The sequence below is a fragment of the Carettochelys insculpta genome, chromosome 1 (genome assembly GCF_033958435.1).
Source record: "Carettochelys insculpta isolate YL-2023 chromosome 1, ASM3395843v1, whole genome shotgun sequence".
Classification (NCBI taxonomy): domain Eukaryota; kingdom Metazoa; phylum Chordata; order Testudines; family Carettochelyidae; genus Carettochelys; species Carettochelys insculpta.
The window spans coordinates 251,423,811-251,444,946 of record NC_134137.1 but is presented as its reverse complement, the minus strand read 5'-3'; the positions used below and the strand labels follow the sequence as shown (position 1 = coordinate 251,444,946).

The following is a 21,136-nucleotide window of genomic DNA, read 5'->3' as shown; positions in this document are numbered from 1 at the left end:
AAATTCAATAATACTTTTAAAGCAATCAAGCACGATGTGATGGGAGCCATAATCACCTGGATAGGGCAAAAAACAAAAAAAAGCAATCACGTAGTACATGAAAGACTAACAAAATCATTTAGCAGGTGATCAGCTTTCGTGGGACATACCTGATTCTTCAAATTTGGAAAGTCTGCAGATCTGAAGAAGTGGGTCTGTCCTACAAAAGTTCATCACCTCATAAATTATTTTGTTAGTCTTTAAAGTGCTACAGGACTGTTTTTTCTTTCTTTTTGTTTTGTGAAGATACAGACTAGCACTACTACCTCTCTGTGAACGGATAGGGCAGGGACTGTCTTTTAAAAGTTGTACAGTGTCCAGTACATAACAGAGTACACATCTCAGCCAAGATCTCTATGCGCTACAGGAAGGAATACAAATAATAGACAGCAACTGAGGCACTGGCTTAGGCCTTAGGAGATCTAGTTACTGCCTCTCTCACAGCCATTCTAGGTGACCTTGAGCGTATTGCTTCGCGTGTGCCTCCCTTCACCACCAGCACAATGAAATGGAAACACTTCCATCTCAAAAACAATGAGAAGTCCTGTCGCACCTTATAGACTAACCTGTTTTGGAGCATAAGCTTTTGTAGGCAAAGACCCGCTTCACCTTTGCTCCAGAACAGGTTAGTCTATAAGGTGCCATAGGACGACTTCTTGTTTTTGAAGATACAGACTAACTCCGCCACCCCTCTGATACTTCCATCTCAGGTAGCTGTGGCCTGAGGCTCCCTCCCCTTGAACTTCAGGCACTGGGACGGGGACCTTGTCAAGAAGCTGGATTTTGCAGCTGTTGCTGTTAACAGGTCCCTGCAAGGTCTGAACTTGTCACGAGGCAGCTTTCCAGAACAGCTGCTTTCAGGTTCAGTCCCAATGAAGGGGGTGGGGGGCGAAGGCTCTGGAGCCAGACAAACGGGTTGAGCTTTCCAGAGATGGGAGGTGATTTAAACCGCTTTCACCCCAGTATGTAAGGGGGGGCGGGGGGCTCCCTGCAGCTGAGGCCCGGCTTCCAGCGCCAAAGGTTTCGGCCCCGCCTCAGGCAGCCCTGCGGGGCCGAGCAAAGCCCTTCCCGTCAATGACTCGAGCAGGGCAGCCACCGTGGCGTGGCATGGGGAGCTGCAGCCCTGCGCCCGTGTCCTTGAAGGCGATTGCGTGAAGCCGGGGGGCGGGCAGCGCTCAGGTTTCCAATCACAATAGCGGAACCGGAGGGGACGACGCCGAGCAGGATCCGCCTCTTTCCTTCCTCGCGGCCCGGGCCGGCATTGTGTGAGCTCCGCATCAGGGAGGTTGCTGCTGCTGCTGCTGCTGCGCCCGGCTGCCCGCCCGCCCGCTCCGCAGGTGGGTATCGCCCGCGGGATGCGCTGGCCCCCGCTCCTCCGCAGGGCCGGGCCGCTAGCAGGGCACCCACCCCCGTCCTGCAGGCGGCGCTGTCCCGCTCCTGCACCTCGTCGCGCCAGGCCCCGCTGGGGGGCGGGGGGAGGATAGGTGCTCGCCTCGCCTCCATTGCCGCGCTGCCGCTCCTGAAGGGGGCGGGGGGGGGTGCAGGGCCGCTTTCCGCTGCACAAGGCCCGGGTAACACTGAGCCCTGGGGCAAGAACGCAGCTTCTTGGTGTCCCCTCCCCCCTCCCCCGCCGGACGGAGGTCGCAGCGGTGAGCGCCTTGCAGTGCTGCGCGGGGCCCCGGCGCACGTGCTAGGACGGGCCTGACTCGGGGACCGGCCGCGTGCCCTTGAGTCGCCCCCGCGGGCGCGCTCCGGCGAAGTGGGGTGGCTGGGCCCCGTGCACGCGCACGGCTGGGGTGGGGGTGGGGGGCACCAGCCCGGGGGGCTCGCGCGAGGTGATGGCTGGCGAGGCCCGGCGCGGCGCAGAGCAGAGCAGACCACACCCTGCTCCTTTTCGCCTGCTCCGCCTGTGGTGCCCAAAGCCGCCAAGACTTGATTGGCTCCGGGGCAGCGCCGCCGTCTCCACCCTTCCTGCCTGCCCCGGCGGCTGACACGGCTGTGGCCCCTCCGCCGTCCTGAGCTCTGCTGGAGAGGGCACGTTTTGGGCACTGACTCCAAGGCCTGGCTGAGCCCAGCTCCTGCCTGCCCCAGCGTGCTGTTTACCTGCTCCTAGGAGCAAAGCCTGTTCGGTCATACTTGGCAAGGGCACTCATGCCCTTTTATTTAATCCAGCCCCCTCGTCCCTATGCCTTTGGATGTAGCCTTTAATTTTGTGATCACATACTGTTTTTCTCCCCAGCTTCTTCAGGAACTGGGAGTTGTCCCATACCTCGCTGTTTTTTCACAGGCTGTGTGGCCTCAGGCCTTATTTACTGCTTTCCATCACAATCTGGCCCTCAACACAGCACCCTTGATTTCCTGCTGGGTATTTCGGTGGTGCGCTGATCATGGGATCAGTGTGCTCCACACTCATAACTGTCTTCACAAGGGCTCAGTGAGATTTGCACCTCTTATCTTCCCCCACCTCCAATCCCTCATTTTACAGCTGGGGTTACTGGAACAAAGACTGGTTGAGGCCAGAATTGTCAAAATTGCCCACTAATTTGGGGTGTCTATTTTGAGGCACATAGGATCTCATTTTTTTCCAGTGTATTTTGCATTTTTATTTCACTTGGCATGTTCAAAACAGTCCTGTGAAGTTTACACAAGTTTATGTGCAGTTGTTGAGTGTTAAGTGCTTCTGCAAATCTGGGACCATGTGCCACATGCCCGGTGTGCAGAAAGTGAGGAACATGCAGTTAGTGACCACCTGTGGAAAATTCTAGTTTTCCCAGCATCACACACAAACTACATGGCAGAGGTAGGGCTAGAATGTAGGTCTCCAGGGCAACCTTAACCAGGAGACCATCATTTCTCTTCCTGTAATCATCTGACTCATTTAGTGCATGCCTTTCAATTTCTGAAAGAGATGAAGAAGAATGAATCAGCACTATTTCTGTATAATGAATATCTTTGGTTTTTACCCCCTTTCTCCCCCCACCCCCTCCCAATTCCCAGTGTGCCTTAGGACAGGGTTTCTCAAAATTCATTTCAAATATGACTGCCTTCTGATAAAAATTACTTATAGCATAACAGAAACTGGGACTGAAGCCTGAGCCCCACTGCTGCAGGCTGGGCAGATGCGGGGAGGGCAGGGGCAAGGAGGGAGGCAAAGCCCAAGGATTTCATCCCCAGGCAGCAAGTCTGTAACCTAGCCCTGAAACACAGAGTGGAAGCCAGCCCTGGTGAACCCATTGAAATGAGTTCTTGATGCTCTTTGGGGTCCCAAGCCATAGTTTGAGAACCACTGCCTTGGGAAATGCATCCTCAAATATTGTACATTGAGAATTCAACAGATATAGAATGATACAGGAGTTCTTGCCTCTAGTGTCTTTGCTGATTTTAAGACTTAAATTTGTCCTTGTCTTGCATCTGGAGAAATTCATCATGAGTAGGGCACATTTGGCAAAGCAGCTGCTGATTTTTTGGGCCCCAAAATCTTCTGGGCAATCACAAATTTTGACTTGCTTCCATGGACTGGCACAGCTTAATATACACAAATCACATAGCTGTCTAGTTTCTCAATGAGCAATTACAAATTCTGGCTTCAACCCTCTGTTGTCATCAGTGGAGCTTTTCATGCAGGGACACGAGTCAGCCCTCATGGACTAGCTTATAGGACGAGGGTCACTGTTTGCAAATATTTATTGATGTGTGTGTTCATGTCCCCAAAACATAGGTCTTTAAATATTTGGTAAGGGAAGAGAGAAAATCAAAAGGTAAAAGATTAAGGCTTATTGGTGCTAACTTACAGGTTGGGCAAAAGGGGTCTCTGAAGCCAAATAAAAGCCATTTCAGCTCAGTGCTAGCACAATATATAAATACACAAATGGATTTGGATTAGAAACATTTCAACATAAAGCCACAAAGCCAGAAAAGATCCATATATGTAGAATGAAAGGAACAGTGGGACATCATTTAAGCAAGTGACATTGTGTTTATTCAGTGCCTTCCATCCAGAAAGTTACAAAGGATTTACAGAGTATTCCTTACTCACCACTGAAATGCAACTGTCACACAACAGCTGTTTAACACCTCACAGCAACAGTGCATCTAAAGAAGCAAAAGTGCACTGTATCCAGATTAAATTCAAGTGACAGTTTTAGCTGGGTACTGTGTAATTATTGAAATGAAATTGGACAAAACCACCAGTGCTAATGTGTCTGTCTAGTGTATTACATAAATGACTGTTCTCAGTAACTTGGAGATGTATATATGGTGCCTCTCTGTAAATTTCAGTGTTGGAGGCTAAAGTGGCTGTTTTTTTTAACATGAAGAGTGCGAGAAATGTGATCAAGTTTAATCTACAGGATTTTCTCTCTCTCTTGCAGAATACAATGGCCACTGTACAAGGCAAACTGATTACACCAATTGCAGCAGAATCCATCACCCCTAATAATAAGATCACTGTAGTGGGGGTGGGCCAGGTTGGCATGGCCTGTGCTATCAGCATTCTTGGAAAGGTATGGTTCAGGAACAATATGGTGCTGAAGTAATTGCAATTTAAATGTGCTACAAAATCTGAGTTCTTTGTGACTTTCTTTGCGGTACATATTACAGACTAAGGTGAGACTGGTAAGCTTAATTCTGTACATTTCTTCTTTAGGACAACACAATCCTCCTGCTTTATGTGAGGCTCATCTTCTCAATGGCTGTTTCTACACAGGCTACTTTCTTCAAAAGTGGCATGGTAATACACAGCCCGAAATATGCTAATGAGGTGCAGATGCAAATTTCCCACACCTCATTAGCATTGGGTCATGTGATTTGGAGTCCGGAAAACTGTTCTTCCGGACTCCAAAACGCCATGTAGAAGCGTGACCCCGGGGGAGCTTCCGGAAGAAGAACTTCTTTCTGGAAGCTCCCCCGGGGTCACGCTTCTACATGGCATTTTGGAGTCCGGAAGAACGGTCTTCCGCACTCCAAATCACATGACCCAATGTTAATGAGGCATGGTGAATTTGCATCCATGCCTCATTAGCATATTTCGGGCCGTGTATTACCATGCCACTTCTGAAGAAAGTGGCCTGTGTAGAAACGGCCAATGTGTGTCTTCCCATTTTTTCTCCTCTCTGACTCTCATAGTTGCCTCGCGTTCAGGAAAATGCCTGATTGTCCTTTTCCAAAGCTGCTTACCTTTCTGGCCAGCAGGTTGGCTTTGTGTACAATAGGTTTTTAACCCCTTACGGAACTCTTTTGTTGCTGTTGATCCAGCATTCCAGCCCTTTGCAAAATGAATTCAGGGTCTGTTACTTGATAGCAGGGCCATTAGAGTGGGGAAGGAACTTAAATGGAGACAAGCCAGAGGTCACTGTGTAATGTGTACTGGACACCAAAATTATAGACACTCAACTTACAACCCTCTGATTCAAGTCCTGAATGAAAAGACTACCATTGACTTTAGTAGGCTTTAGATTAAGACTTTATTGCCTATTTGTCCAAATTTCACTGTAGAATTTTTAAAATAAAAATTGAGTGCCAAAATCTCAGTTTATGATTTTGGTTTCGTGTTGCCTGTATTCCATCAGAGCTTCCATTGAATCTGTAAGGTAATCTGCCTGCTTGAAGACTTTTTTTTAAAAATACTCAGTCAGGAACTCCAAATCTGACCGTTTGTTTTAGTGGACAAAAATTTGCAAGTGGCTGTTTCCTGTTGTTTGACAAATGAATTGGGAACTAAGGGTTAGACTTTTAAAGGTAATTTGTCACTTAGGATTTTCCAAAATGTTGGTTAGTGGGAGTTAGGTACCTACCATACTTTGCAAAACTCACTAGATGCCTATCTGAATCTAGAGACAACTTACTTTCTGCAAGGGAGTTTAGATGTTTAAAATTAATTTAAATGTACTTAAGTCCTATTGGAAGTCAGTAGGGATGGATTTAAGTATATGCTTAAGTCATTTTCTGAATCAGGGTCAAATTTTGAAAAGTGCATAGGTGCTTAAAGATGAAGACCTGTGCTTAGGCACTTTTGAAGATCCCTGTAAATACCTTTCAGTATCTGACCTGAAGAACCTGATCTGAAAATTGTTCTCTCTAGGCCATTTCTGCATGAAATAGCTTACAGGCTCATTGCCTAAAGGAGGGCTCATTTCACTAAACCTTTAGAATGTATGTAGGGACACCAAAGTTAATTTAAGGAGTTAATTATTGACAGTGCTTTAGCCATAGGACAGTGCACCAAAAGTACAATATACTACAATTAAATTTAAAATCCAGAATTTTAAAATGCAGAAATGCCTATGGATGCAAATTAAAAAGGCCATTAGCAAATTAAACCACATACTCAGTCATGTCAGTTTCCTTTTCCTTATTTTATCAGCTGACAAACAAATAGGGTGATGCTGATGAAGTGAACTCTTCCATATCTGGCATTTTGTAGTCTAGAACTTTCAAATGACTAGCATTTTAACCATAAGTAAATTGTAGTTACATTTTCCTTAAGAACAGGATACTGAAAATAAATACAAATAAATGCAGCAAATACAGTATGGCTATGTCTACGCTGGGGGAAAAAAGGGCCATTTTGAAGTTTACTAATGAGGCGCCGAAATGCATATTGCATATGCATAAGTTTTGTTTCAGTGTAGACACGGCCTAAAAGTTTACAGTGTACAATACTATTTTGTTGGTAAATACAGTACGCTACATACATTTTTGTTTGTTTGCTAATATTTAATCTTGTTTTCCTTTAGTATTATGCATTGCTAGGTATACCTCTCTCATAGCCAGAACATTTGACTATTCAGCAACCTCCTACTCCTGGGGTTGCTGGATATGAAAGAGTTTACTGTACATTGTCAGTTCCCAGTACACACTCTGTTTTCTGAAATGTCATAGAAAAAGGCATGTGGAACAAAAACATTTTGACCTCAAGGGCAATGCACCATACAATTATAATAAATAACTGGGTAAATCATTTACCTATTCAGAGCCATATGGGTCAGTCTCTGTGATCTGCCTTCTAAGTAAGCTGTTCTGATACATTGAAAATGGAGCACTTGAAAAGCCCTCCTTGGTTTCTCATTGGGTAAATTGTCTAAATATCCGGCATGCTCAAGAGTCTTTTTAACAAGGGGAAACCAAGGTGACATCTTTGTAATGGAAGCAACTGGTATGCTTATTCATATCCTCTAATCTCAATGTGATTAGGGATTTCATGTTTTTAAACTTGAATCTAATCATTTCCAATTCTGAGGGTGCTAGAGAGTGCAAAGAATTCTGAATATGCTCAAGGAAATTTACATGAAAAGGAACTGATCTGTTCCTTTAAGTATAGTATTGACCACCGGTGTGGGTGCATGCCATCAATGAAAAGCCAAAATTTAATGCAGTATTGCATTTTGAACAGAATAAAATTCATACCTATTTGAACTGAGAAGAACATCTAGGATTTTATTTGTGGGGCCAAGAAGTTTCTTAAAATTTTGTTTTGGATCACTTCTCGTCCTGTGAGATAGTTCCATCTCTATAGTTCAGCACCATACAGAATTTTGATATACACTCATCCCTTGTTAAACGAATACTTTACTTACGAGTACTCGCTTAAATGAGGGACACATACCTACCTTAGTTTGCTCTATGAGTGAACTCTCCCTGCTAATACAAGTGTAACCCCTCCCTGTGGCTCCAACCCCTCATAATCTGACACCCCCCATCTTGCCCTGGGGCCCCAAAGTGCAACAGCCAGACCCCTCGTCAGCGCTGCAGCCTGAAGACCCACCCCATGGCGCCAAACCACGGCAGCCTGACCGGCCCCGTACCACAGCGTCCTGACCCCTCCCCCCCGCAGGTCCCACAGCCCCAAACCACAGCAGCCAGATCACTCCACCAGCCCTGCAGGCTGAACCCCCAGTGGCCCTGCAGGCCAGACCCCCTGTTGGCCCCATGGCCCCAAACCATGGCAGCCTGCCTGGCCCCGTACTGCGGCAGCCTGAAAGCCCCGTGGCCCCGAAGCCTGACACTCCCCACCGGCCCCACAGCTCCAAACTGCAGCATCCTGAAACCCCCACCTGTTTCCCCCCCCACCCTCCCCATGCCCAACCCACCACCAGATTTTAATCCTCTGTCCGGCTCACGGTCCTTCAACCCTCCCCAACCTAAGGTTCACTCACTTTCAAAAGCAGTGCCACCTGCTGCCACTCCTTCCCCGAGTTAGGAGCACTAGGAACCAGTCAGAGACTTATGTGTATTTTAATGGTAATTTAGTGTCCCTCTAATGAGTTTTCACCTACAAGCAGAAAGTTGGGAACCAATTTTGCTCATATAGCGAGGGATGAGTGTATACCTGCTCTCAGCAATCTCAAGGCTGGTGCAGCTAAGTTTCCCCCCTCCCCAAGGAGTCTGTGTTATATAACACAGTTTACATTGAATTGGAGGCCTTCTCTTTTGTTTCTTGAATATATTTATCCCACAGTCCATTTTCTGAGAACCAGACACCCAGGTAAGCAAATGATTTCTTGATTCTGTTTTGAATGTATTCTGCCTATCAGTCTTCCCTTTACACAGCCTCCATCTTGAACTAAAATAATTTACTTTAGTTTTGGAGTAATTTAGTGAAAGGTCCTCGAACATTATAAACTAACTCCACTTACTTAGTATTCCTTTAATTCCACTGACATTTCTGATGATAGAATTCTGACCTTCATATAATAATACAGGTACAGTTTTAGGAGAAAAATAATTATCCACTTTCTTTTTACTTGAGTTTAAAAGAAATAATAAGAAAATTCATTGGGCTTGGGCCCTCCCCTTTTAAAATAGTATGTGAGCAGGCTTTTCTTTAAAAATATCCCTTTAAAACTGTTCAGAAGTTTTTGTCCTCCCCTGTAGATGTTTAGAAGAGACTGTCACAAGATCTAACTGCCCTACATCTTTAAAAGAACGTATGTGTAGATTTTATAGGCCTAATTCTGATTTCACTAATTTTTATCAGTTTTATACCTGTATAATCAACTGACCTCAGTGGAGTTATTCTTGTTTATATTCATATAACTAAGATCAGAGTTTGGCCCTGCAAATGATTTTTATACTCAAGATTTGAATACTGTCTCTTGGAATTATCCTGCAACAGTTGATGGTATTGGCCATGGAAAGAAGTTATGACTTCAGCAAGAAAAACTGATTTTGTATCTAACGTGGTTTTAAAATATATTCTTTTAAATTTAAGCATCAGATAAGCTGTGTTACTGATTTGAGATGCCTTTTAAAAATGTCGATAATGTCATGTGTTGTGTTTACAAAGCATTGTGCAGATACTAACCAAACAATCCTAATCTTACTACCCCTGTGACACAGTGATCTATTATCAAAATTTATAGAGGTGCAAACAAAACAGATGGTCTCTTGAGGGTATAATTTTCAGATGCACCTGAGTGCTTTAGATAACCATTTTCAAATGGACTTCAGCACATAAGCAGGTGGTAGAGAGAAATCCTTAACTGAGTTTCAGTGTACTTTATTAGTAAGAGAAGCTATACAAGTCATGCCAAAGTTTCAAAAAAACAAAACTGGAACAAACCCCATTCCACCACAGCCACAAGCAAGTGTATCCGTCAGGGAGATTAAATCCCAAAAGCATCTCGTATTTTAGTCACTGGAGTAGAAAGCGTCTGTCGCCCCTCCAAAATCTCACGAAGTTTGAAGAATGGAGAACTTTGAGACTATCTCCAAATCTCCCCCTGCTGGACAACAAGCCAATGTGGCTGACTGTACATTTAACAAAGTGGCACTTTAGCAGTCCAGGTGGGGAGAATTAGGACAGCTTCTGATTTATAGTTGATCAAAATATGGTAAATATTTTTATGAAAACTTTGGCCATGTCCAAATTTAACTAAAACTTTGATTACACAATAGTCTGCTGCTGAATGTCAGTTTGAGATAACTGATAGCAATGTAAGTTTTCCATCAAAAATCTAGGGCAAATATGTGAATTACATTCAATACCCAAGCAAAAAAAGTTTCTTACAACTAATATGAGAATTCACCTTCCCCACCACCAGTAAATGAGTCTACATCTATACTCCCACTTATGTTGGCCAACCTTATGTCAAAAAAAACCCCACACCCCTGAGGAACATATGTTTTGTAGGCATGAGTGGTAGTATGCATAGCACTATGGTGGCAGATTGTAGCTATTGCTGCTCATTGGGGTTGGTTTAACTATGTCAACAGGAGAACTTCTCTCCTGTCAGCACCAAGTGGCCACCTGAGATCTTACAGCAACACAACTGTGTTGGTACAGCTGTGCCACTGTAAGGTCTCTAGTGTAGACATGGCCTAAATCTTGTATCTGAAGGAGAAGCTCCAGAGTAAAGATTTGCCTCTTCTTTCTGAACAAGGAAGTGGGGAAAGGTAACCTGAATATCATTTGTCAACTTCTCTTTAATGGGGTTTATTAAACTTTGGCTACTGGTGCGTGTTACTATATTTTAACTCTGGTCTGTATCTCCACAGTCACTATCTGAACTATCCCATACTTCCAGTTCTGCTCTAGTGATTTATAAGAGATGTTTTACCACATTGTGATATTGGTATACCCTTTATTTATATTAATACACTCTATAAAGCTCTGTATAAAATGTAATGATGGCATTTAACTTGACAAAGGCAGCTTTGAAAAATAGTTAAATGGTAATATATGGTCGCAGCCTGCATGATGTCCGTTGTATTCCCTCCACTCCTCCCACAGGGTCTTTGTGATGAGCTTGCTCTGGTTGATGTTCTGGAAGACAAGCTAAAAGGAGAAATGATGGACCTGCAACATGGAAGCTTGTTCCTCCAAACTCATAAGATTGTGGCAGACAAAGGTGAACTTGAGATCTTGCTTGTAAATTAGAGAGATACTAAATGTTTGTACATTAATTGCAATGTACTCAGCATCTTGCATTCTGGCAGCAAAAACTCAAGGCTTGATGCTACCTGTGAAAGTTGAAGCTAAGATTAAGACTAAGGGAAAAGAGTGCATAACATTTTTAAACAAAGGGTGTTCAGCTAAAACTGGGACCACTTTGATTTGTCAAAATCTAAATCTCTTTTCCTTTTCCTGTCCCTAGTTAACTTTCTGTCTGCAGTGGATTTCAACCAAGAATCATAAAACAGATATAAAAGAAACTTCAGAACTTCTGGGAGGTAGAAGAAAGACTAACCCTATTTTATATATGGGAAAGCTGAGGTCCAGAGGCTCTAAATGAGCTATCTAAGGCTAGGGAGCACGTCAGCTGCAAGGTTGAGAACAGAACCCTAAATGCCTGTCCTTATTTGATTCATAGACAACAGCACCCTCTCTTAAGAACTTCTGTGGGCCTATTGAGACTGCCCATTTATCATTTCAGGCCAGAGTATTTTACACACATGTGAAGCTATTTAGAATGCCTCAACCTTACACAGTTACACATTGTTCTTAACATTGACTTTACTCAGCCATGTTCTGAATTTTTCCTTCTCTCTCCTCTTTTAGATTATGCTGTCACAGCTAATTCTAAGATTGTGGTAGTAACTGCTGGAGTTCGACAGCAAGAAGGGGAGAGTCGCCTGAACCTGGTCCAGAGGAATGTGAATGTCTTCAAATTTATTATTCCTCAAATTATGAAGTATAGTCCAAATTGCATCATACTTGTGGTTTCCAACCCAGGTAAAACAGTGTTTTAATTTGCAAAGCAGAGTTCGAGTTTTGTAGAACTGGCCTTTATTGTTATGATGAATCAGATTCAAAGTTCTGCCTAGTTACTTATAATAGGAAGTATGTAGAAAGGTGTGTTCCTTCTATGTAGGAGTTGGTTCTAAGGTGACTGCTGCTTGTGGTGAAATGCAAACATGATTTATGTTTACTGAATCCATCCTGTGTATGGAAGACTTTGAACTGTTTGAAAACCCCGCTTGACATTTATAATGGTTTTAAAACTCTGTTTGTTGATTTAAAATCTGCTGGTAGTTTAAGAAGCCTGGTTCAGGAACTCATGAGTGTGCAAGAAGCTGCAAGTTCAATAACTCATTTAGCAAACTTAATGAAATATACAGGTTTTTATGGGCACCTAAGCATCCGGGTGCAAAGATACAGCTATCTGTCTAAATGATAAATCTGGCTTGTGAAAGTGTTAACATGATTGATCACAAAAACAATACACATGTAAAATTTAAAATTTAAAAATTTCCTTGAATAGAGTTGCAGGAAAAGTTTGTGAATTGAGGACAGACTTCAGAAATTCTGTACCTCTGTTCTGCAGAGTCCTCAGCTTAGCTTTTACTGAGGTCATCTAGGAAAGAAAAGTGAGAAGAGAAACATTTGACCAAATATATATTAGGGAGAGCATAAGGTTACAGAAGGTTTAGTTAAACTGATTGTGTATGTTTGCACTGTAGTTTTTCTACTGGGGGGAATCCAAGCGGGCCATTAATACCACATTTACAGGCATCAGAAATTCCTGAGAGGTAGAAATGACGATCTCAGCCTGCAGTTCTGCGCAGGTTCTTTTAGGTCAGATCTGTCCCACCAACATTTACATCCGCCCCCCCTACAGCCCAGTGGTACATTCAGGCAGGCTCCCTGGCTGCTGCAGATGCACATGCTGCTCAAAGGAGCCAGCTGCTGGGGCCAGCATGTCTGTGTCTGCAGCATGTGCTCCTTGGGTGGAGGGAAGCAGCAGATCTCCATGACTTGCACTTGTCCAGAAGTTTTTGGCCAATGGGAGACTGCGAGGGCGGTGCTAGGGGCAAAGTGGATAAAGCAATGTGTGTAGTCATAGCAGCCAAGTAGTTTGACTGAGGGTCCCACTGGGCCACCAGCCAGGCGCCACCTACAGTAAGCACCTCCCAGCCAGAGCCTGCACCTGTTACCCGTTGGTTTTTCATGCACAAAATGTATGTACAAAACAAGATATTTGCCTTTGAAAATTCAAATTTGTTTTACTGTATGTCCAGTTACCCAAGGCACATTTAAATTAGATTCTCAAATGGAAGGCAAGAGCTCCAAACACCACAAACTCCCTGGAATATTTAACCAACCTAATTCTCTTCCTGTGCCGATGGGGGGCCAGTCTCTTTCCAGCCATGCCAAGGAGAAACCTCTCCTTCTCTTAGCCTCTAGGACGGACCCTCCAGGATGTAAAAAGAGGCTTTTATAATTGCAGTCTGAACCCCAAGATTAGGTGAGATTACCTATCCTGTATTCCTCTGGTTAGGCCCAGGGTACTTTATACAAGTGAACCCAGCTGCATGCTCTGTTCCTTTGGCTTGTAGGGCTATATCCTATTGCACACACAAAGGCAGTAATGTAAGTAAATGTGTCTGTGGCTAAGTTGATCAACTCACTATTTTTATTCTGTTTCTCAGTGGATATATTGACCTATGTCACATGGAAGCTAAGTGGGCTGCCCAAACATCGTGTGATTGGAAGTGGCTGCAATCTAGATTCAGCTAGATTTCGCCATCTGATGGCTGAAAAACTGGGCATCCACCCCACCAGTTGCCATGGCTGGATCTTAGGAGAGCATGGTGATTCTAGTGGTAAGGAGATGTTCTGCCACCTTTTGGAATAAGAGACAGCTAAATGAGACCTTGAAAGTTGTGGGAAATTCTGAAAGAGCTGGTAAATGTTGATACTTGGTTAGCTATTTTCTTTATGTGGTGGGGGTGGGAGCGGAGATGCGGGATGGGTTGTTGGACCAGATCTAATTTGCCCAAAGATTGACTTTACTTTCATACACACTCCTCCCCCTCATATGCTTTGGTGGTGATATGGGTAAAAATAAAGGATGACTAACAGCTAATTCCAGCCTTTATAAGTAGACCCATAACAGTGACTGAGATTTTCAGTGGAAGGGATTTAGCTACCTACCTTCCGTTTAAAATAATGGAAGATGTGTAGTTAAATCTAGTATTGAAAATACCGACTCTGCCTTCTGTTTGAATCTTAACCTAACAAGCTATTGTGCAGTTTGCCTTTGGTCGCGAAGGAGTTGTCTGTGTGTCACAGCATGTGATTTGAGTAGCACTCTTTAGGGGCAGCAGTGCTCTAGGCAGGTTAACGGCAAGGCTTTTGCTACTGTAAAGCAACCAAAACACTGAGAAATTCTGATTTAAGTCAAATAAAAACAGTTTTTTGGTGTATGTTTCTCATAAGAAAGGTCATACTGGGTCAGACCAAAGATCCCTCTAGCCAGTATCCTGTCTTCTGACAGTGACCAATGCCAGGTGCCCTAGAGGAAGTGAACAGAACAGGTAATCATGATACAGTACAGAAATGGTCTTCCCTTCTATGAACCCCAGTGTGCAGTTGCATGAGCAGTTGATTGTATGCACGTACTTTGTAATCATACTGTTTCTGTGTATGGTTCCTTTCTTTTCCCCTCTACCCTCCCATTTTTCTGCATTCCCAGAAGATGAGTTCTCCAGTGACACTGAAACTTGGGGAATTGCCATTCTGAGGCTCTCTTGAACTTTCTTCCTGTGTAGACAGATGTGTTGCACCCTCTGTGTTCAGAAGGTTGTGAGAAGTTTTCATGGAGGCAGAACCCAGTACCTCTCTGTGGCTCTTCCTTATTGCCTTGCCAGTACATCCCAAAGCAGTACAGTAATCCCCTCATATCTCAATTTTGGTTTGTGTCTTACTCGCATTGACCTGAGTTAAGTGCAAATCGAAAGTGCTCCAGCTCCCCCAGCTGGGGAAAGCAGGAGAGAAGCCCTGCAGCAGTGGCTGTCTGCCTGCCAGGCTGCCCTAGCTGGGGGTGCCCGATGGGCAAACAGCCACTGGGGCAGGGTTTCTCCCCTCTTTCCCCCAGCTGGGGGAGCTGGACGGGCAGACAGCTGCTGAAGTGTGATTTCTTCCCAGCTTCCCCCAGGTGGCCAGGGAGAAGCCATGCCTGGCTCCCACAAGCTGTCTCCTGGTTTCCAGCTCCCCCTCACCCCCTACCCGAATTTACGTGAAATTTGAGTTATGAGAGGGTGCACAGGAATGCAACCCTTTCATAACTTGGGGAACCACTGTATCTAAAACAGATATGTTTTAAATGGTTGGTTAGTTTCTATTCTTAGGAAAAGAATACTTGTTCCTACTTCAACTGTCTTCAAGCTTTCAGCCCAAAATAAATATTAAGAGCAATTGTTAACCCTTGAAAGCACAGAGAGAACTTTATAATTAAAAACTGACAGATACGATGCTAATCATTTTAGAGCAATCTTCTCTCTCCACTACCAGAGCCTTTACAATGCAGCACAGGTTGAACCTCTGTTATCTGGCACTCTCTCATCTAGCAACATCTGTAATCCAGAATGATTTTAGTTAGCGGGACAAACACTTAAGCATGAGTATGGCCAAATTTCCTGTGGTCTCATAAAGTTTGTTTACAGCCACCAGTTCTGGCTCCCAGTGTTCTGTGTTGATATTTAATTCTACTTGCCCCTAAATGTCTTCTAAGAGCCCAGTAAGCAAAGGAATTGTTGGTGATGCTGCTAGACGTTATTGACCTCCTGTGGTCTGGCAGATTATTTCATTTGACACTGGTCAGGTCCCCAGGGTGCTGGATTAGAGAGGTTCAACTTGTACAGTGAAATAACAGAGTAACATCTTAGTTGAGATGTTTCTTTTCAAGTCAAAGGCCAATACCTGAACAGTGGTGAGGGGAAGAATTTTAATCATAATTGAAACTTACATTCTCCCTTGGACATGTATTGCAGTGGCTGTTTGGAGTGGAGTGAATGTGGCAGGTGTTTCCCTCCAGGAGCTTAACCCAGCCATGGGTACTGACCGAGACAGTGAGAATTGGAAGGAAGTCCACAAACTGGTGGTTGACAGGTACAGTGAGTGGGGAATAAGGTGTGGAGTGTGCTCTCGCAAATGGCTACAACATTTACTTTTCTAACCTTGATCACTTTCAGTAGATCTCGACTGCGCATTCCTTTTGGTGTTTGCTTTTGCAACTGTAAGACCCAATTTATGGTTTAAGCAGATGGGTTGAGTATCATACCTTCAGTTAGACCAGGGCAACATTTGTATGATTCTCCAACTCGTACAGGACCACAGCCAATATGTGCTTTCTCATTTGAATCGTCCTTATTCCCTGGATTAGTCCTAGTGCTATGCACGGGTCAGCTAATCATATAAGTAAAAGCTAATGCAGGGTCTGTAGGATCAGAATCAGTGTGGGTGTGTGCATTAATAAAGAGTATGGTCTTGTGGGAAGAATAGAAAAATTAGCATTAAAAACTTGGGATTCTATATCGGGCTTTTCCCTTGAGTTCCTGTATAAAGTTGGGTAAGTTCCTGCATAAAGTTGGGCAAGTCGCTTGTACCTTCTCTGCTTCACTTGTCCCGTTTGTAAAATAAGGATAATGCATTTGTAAAGTGTCCAAAAAGTTCAAGGTTAAAATAACTAAATACTGGTGTGTTTGTGCATATTCAGTGTGAGGTATTGACTTTTTAGGCTGTATGTTAAATTTATTAGCTTGACAGTATCCTTCCAGTTCTCCGCTGCCGTGATTACACTCAGTAAAGAATCTCGTTAGTCAAATGTTTGCTTTGATAGCCTGTTTACCATCACAAAGCTGTACCTCATTCTTATCATTATTAGAATATGTACTGTGTAATATCTAGTACTAGCATAGTTGTACTTACATATTGAAAATATGGATTATGCAAACTCCACCTTATCTGCCAGTGTTAAAGTATTATTGAATAAGAACATTAAGATCTGTAACTAAATATTGTACTGCTGCAACCATTCTTAAATGTTACCTCAAGATTGATGTAGTATCCAGAAAATGTCAATATATATAATTGACTTCTGCAATTTTCTCCTAGTGCCTATGAAGTGATAAAACTTAAAGGATACACTAACTGGGCCATTGGCTTAAGTGTTGCTGATCTAATTGAGTCTATTTTGAAAAATCTGTGCCGGATTCACCCAGTGTCAACTATGGTGAAGGTAGGAGAGCCTGTTTCAGTCAGCTGTTGTAGTTTATTATATTCTGAATATTATATATGAATGGAGTCTGCTGAATTTGCTAAATTCTTTGTGAAGGAAGCCTTGTAAATGATACTGCTCTGTAAACATGAAAAAAACTGGATAGTGTTGTAATGGAAGTTACTATTGTAGGTGTAGAGTCCACCAGCAGTTTTTTGTTTTTTCTCTTTCTCGCCTTCCCCCCTGGCATGGGGAATTGGTAAACAGAATGGATTTCCTTTTGCCCCATGCAGAATTTGTAAACTAGATTTGTCTCTGGTGGAGTGCAGTTGAATTTGAGGAGTATTTTACCTGAAAAGGAAAATAACCCTAAAATTCCTTGGGGAACGCCATAGAATCTTATGGAAGAGATTGTATGGGAGAGGAGCTAAATCAGTATCTCCCAAGACAGTCCTGCACTTTTTGAGGGCTACACCAGCCATGTCTAGGTCCCCTGACAAGAGTAGAGGTTATGGGCACTTTGAAATATTGCTCCTTTCGTCCCAAAGCCAATCTCAGGAACGCTAATTATTTTGATGTTACGGTTTTCTACCTAGTTATATCTGCTGCCTAAAGCCATGTTGTATAATTGGTCACATTGATACAACTCTAAAATAAACTCATATACCCCAGAGTCGTGCCAATGTAACTGAACACAGATTTTGATTCTTAATATCCCCTTTGATCAAATTTCTGTTTGTGGCAGGGCATGTATGGCATTGAGAATGAAGTCTTCTTGAGCCTTCCTTGTGTGTTGAGTTCCTCTGGATTGACAAGTGTAATCAACCAAAAGCTGAAGGATGAGGAAGTGGCTCAACTCAGGAAGAGTGCGGATACTTTGTGGAGCATCCAGAAAGATCTCAAGGATCTGTAATCTATAAATGTTAACCACCAGTATGAAAACTGCATAGTGTGTGCATATGTGGGCTTTCTAGTTACTCTCCGTCTCTGGAGCTAGTATTTCATTGATCTTCCAAAAGCGAAATGAGCTTTTGTCCACAGCAACTAAATGTGCTTGTTGTTATGCGCAGACTTTACGAACAAATAAAATAACTTTTGAACGTGCTTCTTTCTTCTAAGGAGTCCTCATTTCCCATAGTTATTTTTCAGCTATGAATGGAAGCTGTCTGCAGTGTTGCTTTTCATGGAGTGTATGTGGCTGTATACGTTTTAAGGGTACTAATTATCAAGGAGGTAATCCCTACTAAGATTCTCAGCTCACAGAGGAGGAGATGCTAACATATGATATCCTCCTAAATTCAAGAACTGAATCAGGGAAGTTCATTTCTAGATTTTCTTTCATTAGGGCATCTTCTCCCTCTCTCCCCAAGAAATGAACCATGAGAATGAGGTCTGAATTTCTGTTCTCAGTTTAAGATTTGTTTCCCTGAAAACACCAGTAACCTGTGACCCCAAAGTACTTGTTCATACAGTAGTTCCTCGAGTTATGTGAGGGTTGCATTCCCGCACACCCTTGCATAACTCAGGTTTCACATAAGTCGGGGGAGGGAATGGCTTTCCTCCCAGGTGGAATGCACGTTCTGCAGCCGGGAAAGCAGCAGGAGCCCCTGGAGCTACTTTTGAAAGGTAAGTCCTGGGGGTGGGGGGGGGCAGTTGGGGAGGGTTAAGCCTGGGGGTGGGTTAGGGCTGCAGGGGCCATGGTGGGCAGTGTGCAGCTGTGTGGGTGGGCGGGGGGAGGGGAGAGAGAGAGAGAGCCTGAGCTGGAGCCAGGGCTGTGGGGTGGGGATGAGCCTGAGCCAAAGTGGCAGGGGGTGGGGTTGAACTGCGGGCAGAGGGTTGAGGTAGGCCCGGGGGAGAGGGATTTTGAGTTGCACTTAAAAACACGGGTGTGTAGTTTTTATTATGCTGTTCGAAACCAGAATTCCAGTCATCTCAGTGTATAAACAGTTGGAAGCAAATTCTCCTTTAATATATAAAAAGGCAGAGAGAAACTGTGTGGGAGTCCATACATGCGCCCCAGCATCGCAACCCCCCTGCGCTCATCAGAAGCGGTGTGGCACTTGCAGTGAGGGCAGAGGCTTCTCTGGGAGCAGTGCAATCTGAGAGAACCAGGAGCTGACTAGCTGGCACCACTCATAGTCGGCACTGCTCCAGGGAAGCAGGGAGCTGCCTTGCACATACTGGAAGCGACGATCGACGATCGGGGGGGACGGGGGGGAAGTGTGAAGAGGCCTTGTCGGGGGGGGGATGGCACAGGGGTATTCTGGAAACGATGCAATTAGCTGGCATGTTGATTTGGATCCGATGTTTGAACCTATGAGAGTGAAGATAATAGAAGAGGAACTACTAATGAGAATGTGATCAATGGTAATCAGTTTAAATGGGGAGGCAAGTATAGTCAGTTAAGAACTAATGACTGATTAGGACAATGCGAAAGGGTTATATAAAGACCGGTTTTAGAAGATCTCTCACTAGGCAGTGATGATGTTACTTAGTCAAGTAATAAAACATTTGTAATTAAAAATTGTTAAGCTCGGCGAAGATTTTAAATTTTAAATGGGGTAAAGTGTGTTAATGTGTGGGTGGCTGGATATGCAGAGCTGAAGAGACGGTGTGGGCACTGCCTTACACCCTTCACAGACGCAGCCAGATAAGCTGCAGCTCGTGGGCCTACTTCATAATTGCTGTTTAATGTCCTATCTTTTGAAGGTTATGCTTCATGCATGGGCTATGTTTTCTATGGTCACTTGACTGGAGATGCTTCCTTTAAAGTCATATGGTTATTTGTGTTGCACATGGACAACACTAGTTCATCTCCGGTTTGTCTGAAATGGAACTTGTGCTTGACTGTCATACCTGAAGTCCTCTAAATGCCAAATATAAGGAGACTGAATCTCCAGTGAGCATTTGTCCATAATGTGAGTCAATTGTGTTACAATCTCAATGTCACCAATGGGAAAAACTGAGGCAGAGGACATTAGAGGACAAATTTTCACCTGAGGTCTGTAAATGTGGGTGCTTCTAAATTTAGGCAACCCCCAAAATCTGACACACCCGGCCATATTTTCATAAAAGGAAAGTAACTCATCAACTCCTGTTTCTGGGTGCTGAGAATCTAGTTCTTGAGACTCTGTGAAATCTTTTGGGAGCTACATGTCTCTCCAAAATTAGGGAGCATTTTGAAAATTTGGCCTTCAAAGTGGGGATATGATTAATACTCAGAAATGTATAGTGCCTAGACTTTATTCTGATTATTTTTTCTCCTTATTATAAAATGAAAATCCTGTTGTCCTGGATGGAATCAATCAAGAGGATATTTCAAGCTCCATCAGAATTCCACGAATGTGTTTTTTGGCATTTCCTGACCATCTTGATTCCCCTCATCTCCATGTTTCAGAAACCAGGAAGTCTGTTCTCCATTCTGAATTAGAATTTTTTCTTTAATGAGACAAAAGAAAATTCATTAGAATGTGTTACCTAAACAGCCTCCCTCCTACAGCTCCCCCCTTTAAATATTTTTAAAAGAGCCTCACATTAAAAGAAAATAAAGATTATTGATAAACTTGCCTTTCTGCCATTACAAATCTAGAAGGAAAAATTGGTGTAGAATTTTTCAAACTGCCACAGACCACTGGCCTGTCAAGATGAGGGTCCTCTCTCCGTCAGAGGTCATTCTAATAAGGGTTCCTGACTTCCTAACAAAGAAAGCTGAAACACCTTTGCCCCAACACTTGCCCTGCCCTGCCCTGCCCTGCCCTTTTGCGATCCTGGCCCTGCCCCTTGTCCACGGTCCCTTTCCCCATCACTCCATCTTCCCCCCGTCACTTGTTCTCCCCAATGCTTGCTCACTCAGGCTATGTCTATACAGCAGAATTATTTTGAAATAAGCTGTTCCAGAAAAGCATATTCTGAAATAATGTTACTACATATAAAATGCATTTTGAAATAGCCTTGAGCTATGTTGAAATATAGCATCTCTACCCCCAATAGAGCCTATTTTGAAATAGACCTGTTGCATGCACAATGGCTTATTTTGAAATAGGCTCTATTCTGTGTCTACACCACCTCTGTTTCAAAATACTCACCAATACTCATGGAATGAGGTTTACCTGTTTTGAAATAAGCCAATGGCTATTTCCAAATTATTTCAAAGTAGCGGG

General features: G+C 43.6%; 1 protein-coding gene across 1 annotated transcript; it reads left to right on the top strand.

Moving 5' to 3' along the window:
• Positions 1-1,221: 1,221 nt before the first annotated feature.
• Positions 1,222-18,080, top strand: LDHB (lactate dehydrogenase B). Its single transcript, XM_075004615.1, has 8 exons — positions 1,222-1,376; positions 4,410-4,541; positions 10,769-10,886; positions 11,537-11,710; positions 13,408-13,581; positions 15,751-15,868; positions 16,874-16,997; positions 17,722-18,080. The coding sequence occupies exons 2-8, from the start codon at positions 4,416-4,418 to the stop codon at positions 17,887-17,889; spliced, it is 1,002 nt and encodes a 333-aa protein (XP_074860716.1). The 5' UTR covers positions 1,222-1,376; positions 4,410-4,415; the 3' UTR covers positions 17,890-18,080.
• Positions 18,081-21,136: the final 3,056 nt, after the last annotated feature.